The sequence below is a fragment of the Apium graveolens genome, chromosome 5 (assembly GCF_009905375.1).
Source record: "Apium graveolens cultivar Ventura chromosome 5, ASM990537v1, whole genome shotgun sequence".
Taxonomy (NCBI): Eukaryota; Viridiplantae; Streptophyta; class Magnoliopsida; order Apiales; family Apiaceae; genus Apium; species Apium graveolens.
In genome coordinates this window covers 310,317,395-310,326,196 of record NC_133651.1, presented here as the reverse complement: position 1 = coordinate 310,326,196, position 8,802 = coordinate 310,317,395, and the positions used below count along the sequence as shown (strand labels likewise).

Below are 8,802 nucleotides of genomic sequence, written 5' to 3'. Positions count from 1 at the left end.
AAGATTTTGTTAGTAAGTTAAACTGTTCAGCTGAGTATTTAAATAAAATAATGACTGTAGAATTAGAAAATCAAGAACGTATATCTGTTAATCAAGTTTGTGGGAATTGTGAGTTTGAGATTTCTGGTAATAAGTTTTGTGTAGATTTGATACCATTTAAGCTAGGAGAGTTTGACGTTATCTTAGGAATGGATTGGTTATCTAAGCACGATGCTCAGATAGATTATCGAAATAAGAAGGTAATGGTGAAGACGCCAGACGAAAGGATAGTAACATTTAAAGGCCAGAAACAAATGAAGAAGTTTTTAACAATGATTCAAGCTAAAACGTTACTACGACAATGATGCGAGCATTACGTTGCTTATGTGATTGATAGAAGTCAGGAGCCAACAAAATTTGAAAATATTCCAGTAGTCAATGAATTTCTAGACGTGTTTCCCGATGAGTTACCAGGACTTCCTCCAGACAGAGAAATTGAGTTTGCAATCGACTTAGCACCTGGAACAGAACCGGTATCCAAGGCCCCGTATTGAATGGCGCCCGTTGAGATGAAGGAACTAGCAAAGCAATTGCAAGAATTGTTATAGAATGGAAAAATCAGACCCAGTGTATCCCCGTGGGGTGTACCGGTATTATTTGTCAAGAAGAAGGATGAGAGCATGAGAATGTGCATCGACTATCGGGAGCTCAACAAGCTTACAATCAAAAACAAGTATCCGTTACCCAGAATTGATGATTTGTTTGACCAATTGAAGGGAGCCAAGTACTTCTCCAAGATAGATTTGAGATCGGGATATCATTAACTAATGATTAAGCCAGAGGATATACCAAAGATAGCTTTCAGAACAAGACATGGACATTATGAATTTTTAGTGATGTCTTTTAGATTAACCAATGCCCCAGCAGCATTCATGGACCTGATGAACAGATTTTTCAAGGAATATTTGGATAAGTTTGTTATTGTGTTCATAGACGATATTTTGATTTATTCAAAGACAGAAGAGGATCATGCTGAACATTTGAGAACAGCTTTAAAAAGTTTGAGAAAGAAAAAGTTATACGCTAAATTTTCAAAGTGTGAGTTTTGGTTACAGGAAGTTCAGTTCTTAGGACACATAGTCAGTAATAAAGGGATCAAAGTGGACCCAGCGAAGATTGAAGCAATTACAAATTGGGAAAGACCGAGAACACCAACAGTGGTAAAAAGTTTCTTGGGATTAGCGGGATATTATCGCCGATTTGTTCAGAATTTCTCAAGGATTGCAACACCATTGACGAAGCTTACACGGAAGAATGAAAAGTTCGTATGGAACAATAAATGTGAAGAAAGTTTCCAGGAATTGAAGCGAAGATTAATTACGGCACTTGTTTTGTCACTTCCAGATGATCAAGGGAATTTTGTAATCTATAGCGAAGCTTCTCATATAGGACTCAGATGTGTTCTAATGCAACACGATAAGGTTATTACGTATGCGTCAAGGCAGTTGAAACCACACGAGCAAAAGTATCCGACTCATGACTTAGAATTAGCAGCTATTGTATTCGCTTTGAAGATTTAGAGACATTATCTATATGGAGAAAAGTTCCAGATTTATATGGATCATAAAAGCTTGAAGTACATATTCATACAGAAGGAGCTTAACATGAGACATAGAAGATGGTTAGAGTTGATCAAGGATTACAACTGCACGATTAACTATCATCCCGGTAAAGCAAATGTTATGGCGGACGCGTTAAGTCAGAAAGAAAAGTTGAATGTGTTATCATTACCCGAAGAGATATACAAGGAATTTCAGTAACTGGAATTGGAAATTAGAGTTTATAAACCTGATAAAGCGAAAGTGTATAGTATGACTTTCCAGCCAGAGTTGTTAGAGAAGATAAAGAAGTGTCAAGAAGAGGTAATGGATTAGGACATAAATCATTTGGTAGGTGAAGAATTGTGCACGCAAAAGGACGATCAAGGTATTATTAGGTTTTCTTCTAGAATTTGGATTCAACCAGAAATGGAGTTGAAGAATGAAATTTTAGAGGAAGCTCATAATTCAAGGTATTCAATCTATCCAGGAAGTACCAAGATGTACAGAGATTTGAAGGAAAATTATTGGTGGCCAGATATGAAGAGGGAAATTGCGGAATGGGTTAGTAGAAGTTATACATGTCAGAAAGTTAAAACAGAGCATCAGAGACCAAGTGGATTGTTGTAGCCATTGGAGATTCCAGAGTGGAAGTGAGAGCATATTGCCATGGATTTCATAGTTGGATTACCAAGGACAAAAGCTAATCATGATGCCATTTGGGTTATAGTGGATAGACTTACCAAGTCAGCTCATTTTCTGCCTATAAATGAAAGATTTTCACTACACAAGTTAGTCCATATATACCTGAAAGAGATCGTAGTTCATCACGGAGTCCCTATGTCTATCGAATCTGATCGAGATCCGAGATTTAATTCGAGATTTTGGAAAAGTTTTCAAGAATGTTTGGGAACGAGACTGAATATGAGTACGACTTACCATCCACAGACGGACGACTAGAGTGAAAGAACAATCCAGACGATCGAAGACATGTTACGTGTTTGTGCCATTGATTTCAAAGGAAGTTAGGACGAGCATTTACCCTAGGTAGAATTTGCTTACAATAACAATTATCATGCCAGTATTGGGATACCACCCTATGAAGCTCTTTATGGACGCAAATGTCGATCTCCTATATATTGGGACGAAGTAGGAAAACGCAAAATACTTGGACCTGAATTGGTGCAACAGACGAAGGAAGTTATTGAAGTTATCCAGAAGAGACTGATAGCAGCAGAAGACCGTAAAAGGAAATATGCAGATCAATCAAGGAAAGATATGGAATTCGAGAAAGGGAATTTGGTATTGCTGAAAGTATCGCCGTGGAAGGGATTAACAAGATTTGGAAAGAAAGGAAAACTGAGCCCAAGATATGTTGGACCTTTTGAGATTTTAAAGCGCGTTGGCAAAGTAGCTTACGAGTTAACGTTACCTCCGCACATGGAGCACATCCACAATGTTTTTCACGTATTGATGCTTAAGAAATATAATCCAGACTCCAGGCATGTAATTGAATATGAGCCAATAGAGCTTCAAGCAGATTTGTCATATGTAGAGAGTCCGATAGAGATTCTAGAAGAAAGAGAGAAAATATTAAGGAATAAAGTGGTAAAGTTAGTAAGAATATTGTGGAGAAACCCAAAGGTTGAAGAGTCAACCTGGGAGTTAGAAAGTAATATGAGAGAAAAGTACCCTCATTTGTTTTCCTAGGAGATTCTGAGGATTTTATCCTTTTAAGTGGGGAAGGATGTAATATCTGGGATATATCGTGTAATTATTTTTGCTAATAAATAAATATTATGCATGTCCAGTATTTATTATGTGAATTAATTGTTAAGTGGTATATGTATTTGGATGTTTAAAAATAATATCAATTGAGTATTTTAATTTTTATATGTCCAGAATAAAATATGGATAATTGTCATATCTTCCTATTTATTTTTATGTTGATTTATGATTTTATAGAAAATTTTTGGATTTTATGAATTCTTTTTCCGAGTATTTATGAACTATTTTATATAATCGGGAACCAACCGACGTCATCCGTTTTTACGTTTTTATAACCCGAAACTCTCCCGAGAACTCCTTCCTAACCTAATTGCAATATTCCGGGCATTTTCCATGTTTCGACTTTTTCGATCCGGCATACGATTTATCCGGTGCGGGTTCCGGCGCAATATTTGCGATGCATTATTCATTTCGGTAAATCAATAAAACTCGTATTTTTGATAAACAGGATCTTTTTATTGAACTATTACAATTATCACCTCGTAATACGTGTAACCAGGCGCTGAGACCAAGACCCCAGTACAAATTGTACTGATTTGGATAATTATCCCGAAAACCGGTACCGTTTGGATATGTTTTTATAAATAGACGTACCATTTTATATCCGGAATGATCCGGCGGGATACTAATTTTCCGTAGTTATAAATAGATGTTCTTGAGGGGTGGGTTGTGTTCCTTATGAAATTTGTAATCGAATCGTATAAGTCTTGCTAATCGACGAGGTCTGTAGAGGAGGGAGTTGTGTTTTAAAGTTTTCATCGAGTTCGCCGGAAACCGGCAAACTTCTCGGCCAGATTGCAGCCAACTCAGGGATTGTTAGGACGATTTGATGATATGGTTATGTTCCTGGTATTGTGTAGATGTGATCTGGAGGTGTTGGTGTGGTGAGGATGTCAGAATCGTCTTCTCCAGCGAGACATGACATTTTCCGGCGACCCCCTATAAAATTACAGTTTAGTACCTGAACCTTTGGGGATGATGCAGTTTGGTCCCTGAAGTTTCCAGAACTTGCAAATTTAGGATTCCTGTTTATAAAATGTTTAAAAATCATATTTCCTATTTAATTTAATTATAAAAATCCGTTTTTAATTTCTGAAAATTCCAAAAATTATTATTTTAATTCCAAAAATTATTTTTAATTCAAAAATAAAACTGAATTAATTAGTTAATTAATTTTAGTTGATAATTGATTGATAATTAGTCAATTAATTCGAAAATTAATTGATTAATTGATTTAATTAATTATTAATTGATTTTAATTACTTATTTAATTAGATTTAATTATTTAAAAATGATTTAAAATTTCCGAAAAATAGTTTCGAGCTTTAAAATATTACTTTAAATTGTTTTCAACGCTCGATAATTATTAGAAAATTATTTTGAAGCCAGATGTGGCCAAGCGAACCCTTTTTATTACTTTAAAAATTGATCCAACGACCGTTTTAATTCCGAAAAATATTTAAAAAATTATATTAAATACCCGAAAGCCTGTTTATGACCCGAGACTTCTTTATAAATGGTATATCATTGATTGTTTGACGTGTTACGTGTTATATGTGACTCGTTGTTGGCCTGTCGGTCTATATGTTCGGTGTTTACTTGTTTATAGCATAACTTTCAATCCGTTAATCGGATTTGGGTAAAACGAAGGGTAGATAGAAGTGTATATGGAATAGAATCGTATGAGTTGAGTAATGATAGATGTTTATGATATGTGAGTAGAAGAGGCAAGGCGTAGGAAAGGGAAACAGATAGCCGAGGAGTAAGAAGGTGGGAATTGAAAGTTAGTGAAGTATAGCAAGCTAGTACTAGACAAGTAATCTGAACTTTCTCGAGATATATTGTTGATGATTAATAATCCTGTTCTATATTACAAGTGCTTTGAAGCACTGAACCTTAAACCTTGATTCTAGTTGTCGATCTTTGAGCCATAAACCTTATTCTTTCTGAACCATTGATTGTTGCTTACCCGAATACGAACCACCGATATACGATACTACTCTACAAATACATACAAACTAAATAACAAATACTGAATCAAATTGCTTACCTATTCAAACCATTGTTCCTTATGCTTTGAAAGACCAAATCCTTGTAACCTTGAAACGTTGATTTCTTTGTTATCCAATTCTTTCATTACCTAAAAGCCATTCTTTAAAATTGACATATTGATCCTTTGTGAAGATTGAGTATTAAACATTGTACTTTTCATTCTATAACAGTTATCATCTGAATGCATTTGTTTTTCTCAGTTTCAGAACTAACACCTGTGTAGAAATACCCTAGTTTACTTTCTTGTGTCTACATTTGGTATTAGAGCGATATCACCAGTACATGACCAAGTATATGTCCAAGTCAGCAACCGCAAAACCTACAGAACACACAAGCATGGACACACCCAAATTGAAAAAAGGATCACCAGGACTCAGTTACCCAATGTTGACACGGACCAACTACACTGCCTGGTCAGTAAAAATAAAAGCCTTAATGGAAGCACAGGGAGTATGGGGGGCGATTGAAACAGATGATTTGAAGGAGAAATGTGAAAAGTTAGAACCACGTCTGGAAAAGATAGCACTTGCAGCCATATATCTGGGAATACCTGAGGATATGCTGTTGACGGTGGTTGAGAAAAAGACTGCCAAGGAGGCCTGGAAAGCCATCAAAACTATGAGCATTGGTGCTGAGTGAGTGAAGCAAGCCAAACTGTAAACTTTGAGAGCTGAGTTGGATCTGTTATCTCTGGGGGAGACATAATCATTGGACGACTTCTGTATGAAGTTGTATAGATTGGTAACCAACATTCGAGTGGTGGGAGAAACCGTGGATGAGACAAGTGTGGTCAAGAAATTGTTGAGAGCCGTCCCTTCGAAGTATGTGACGATTTCAAGCACAATTGAACAGTTTGGGATAATGGAAGAGATGGCGGTGGAAGACATCGTAGGTCAATTGAAGGCTCACGATGAGAGAACAAGAGGAGTATTTGAAGACAAAGGGGAAAAATTATTGATAACAGAAGAGGAATGGCTGAAGAGTGAGTCACCTGATGGAAAGTTATTGTTAACTCGTGAAGAATGGGCGAAGCGAGCAAATAGGGGAGGCAGTGATCAGAAATTCAGACGCGAATCAGGTAGTGGCATACGCGGGGGACGTGATCGTAGTAAAATGAGGTGTTTCAATTGCAATATACTTGGACACTTCGCATATGAGTGTCGAAAACCTCGCCATGACAAGGAGCAGAAAACTGAACAGAAATCGGAGGACAACTTGACGCAAATTGAGGGAGATGAACCTGCATTACTCTTAACTGAATATGGAGAGGAAGAGAATAATGTAGTGTTGCTGAATGAAGGGAGTATAAAGCCACAGCTCAGGCCAAAAAATGAGAAGACAGGAGAATCCAACCTTTGGTATTTGGATAATGGAGCAAGTAACCACATGACGGGGTTACGCTCCAAGTTCTATGAGTTGGATGAAGCAGTGACAGGACGTGTAAATTTTGGAGATGGGTCAGTTGTACACATAAAAGGTAAGGTTTCAGTGGCTTTTGAGTGCAAGAATGGGGAGAAGCAGATATTATGCGAAGTTTACTATATTCCATCACTTTGCAGCAATATTATAAGCTGAGGACAGCTCTCAGAGGAGGGAAATTGTAACGACCCGCACTTCTGGACCATTAATTCTAAATCAAAACTAATACAAAATACAATTTACTAATCGAAAATTCAATTACAAAGGAGACTATTACAAAAGCGCAGCTAACGGAAGTCTAAAAGTCAAACAACTCCAATTCTAAGTCCTCTAACTTCAATGCTATCCAACTCGAACTCTTAGGCGAAACCTGAAATTGTAAGAATGAGCTATACAGCCCAGCAAGAAAATAATCGATCCAACTAGTAGGCCAAGTAACACATACACATATTAAAAAAATACGATAATTAATATGATACGATATAAGAAACAAACACTTTTGATACATATTCTTATTCTTATTCGATACACATAGCACATAAACAACAATAATTCAAAATCCATAACCCATGCCACGACCACTACAACCCGGTGATAACGGTCCTAAATTTTCATAAAACTGTCACTACAATCCGGTGACTACGGTCCTAAGTTCTTATTCGATATTTTCACAAACCATGGCACAAATCAAAGATCTCAAATTATCGTTTATACATCACATATATACATCGATACATATTCTATATCACATAATACTATCAAATATATGATCACTTAGCCCAAGTTTTGATAATCAAATATACACACATAACACACAATTTGAAAACACTAATAAGATCGATCGAAAACTTACCTTAAAATCTGACCAGATCTGAATATAGCCTTTTTGACCTACTAAACGACGTTATATTAGAAAATACGAAACACGAAAGTTGAAGATAACGAAAAGACCTCTCCGAAAAGTCCAGAATCACTGAATTCCGACTTACGATGAATTTTCTACAAATTTTACAAGACTGCTGATTTATGCTGAGGAGAGCCCTACGAATTTTTATATTAAAAACGAGGAAGACGAATATGGTGTATTTATAACGATACCAAACCCTATATCTTTATCTACAAGTTATCCATATTAGAATCTGATCCAAATTTTAGGCCCAATAGTCTAACCCAATTTTAAATCCTAGTCCTTATCTAATTTTAATCCTTTTTATTCTATTATTCTTTTATTAATCGAATTCTAAAAATTACGGGATATTACATACTACCCTCCTTAAAAAGAATTTGGTCCCCAAATTCACAACAATCCTAAAGTTCGAGACACATCTACCCCCTGATCTACCAAAGGTCAAACTATGGTCCACAAGATCGAATCCTAGGGAATGTACTAGTCCCATACCTAATACACTCCGAAAGACAGCCTGCTCTGAATACCAACTGTAACAGCCCGCAAGAAAATAATCGATCCAACTAGTAGGCCAAGTAACACATACACATATTAAAAAAATACGATAATTAATATGATACGATATAAGAAACAAACACTTTTGATACATATTCTTATTCTTATTCGATACACATAGCACATAAACAACAATAATTCAAAATCCATAACCCATGCCACGACCACTACAACCCGGTGATAACGGTCCTAAATTTTCATAAAACTGTCACTACAATCCGGTGACTACGGTCCTAAGTTCTTATTCGATATTTTCACAAACCATGGCACAAATCAAAGATCTCAAATTATCGTTTATACATCACATATATACATCGATACATATTCTATATCACATAATACTATCAAATATATGATCACTTAGCCCAAGTTTTGATAATCAAATATACACACATAACACACAATTTGAAAACACTAATAAGATCGATCGAAAACTTACCTTAAAATCTGACCAGATCTGAATATAGCCTTTTTGACCTACTAAACGACGTTATATTAGAAAAT

At 36.0% G+C, this 8,802-nt stretch overlaps 1 protein-coding gene across 1 annotated transcript; it reads left to right on the top strand.

The window, feature by feature from the left end:
- Positions 1-6,140: 6,140 nt before the first annotated feature.
- Positions 6,141-6,992, top strand: LOC141661234 (uncharacterized). Its single transcript, XM_074468218.1, has one exon. It carries the CDS (start codon positions 6,141-6,143, stop codon positions 6,990-6,992), a length of 852 nt encoding a protein of 283 aa, XP_074324319.1.
- Positions 6,993-8,802: the final 1,810 nt, after the last annotated feature.

Excerpts from the sequence above, each read along its gene's own strand:
- LOC141661234 (XM_074468218.1), top strand. The coding sequence starts at position 6,141 with ATGAAGTTGTATAGATTGGTAACCAACATTCGAGTGGTGGGAGAAACC.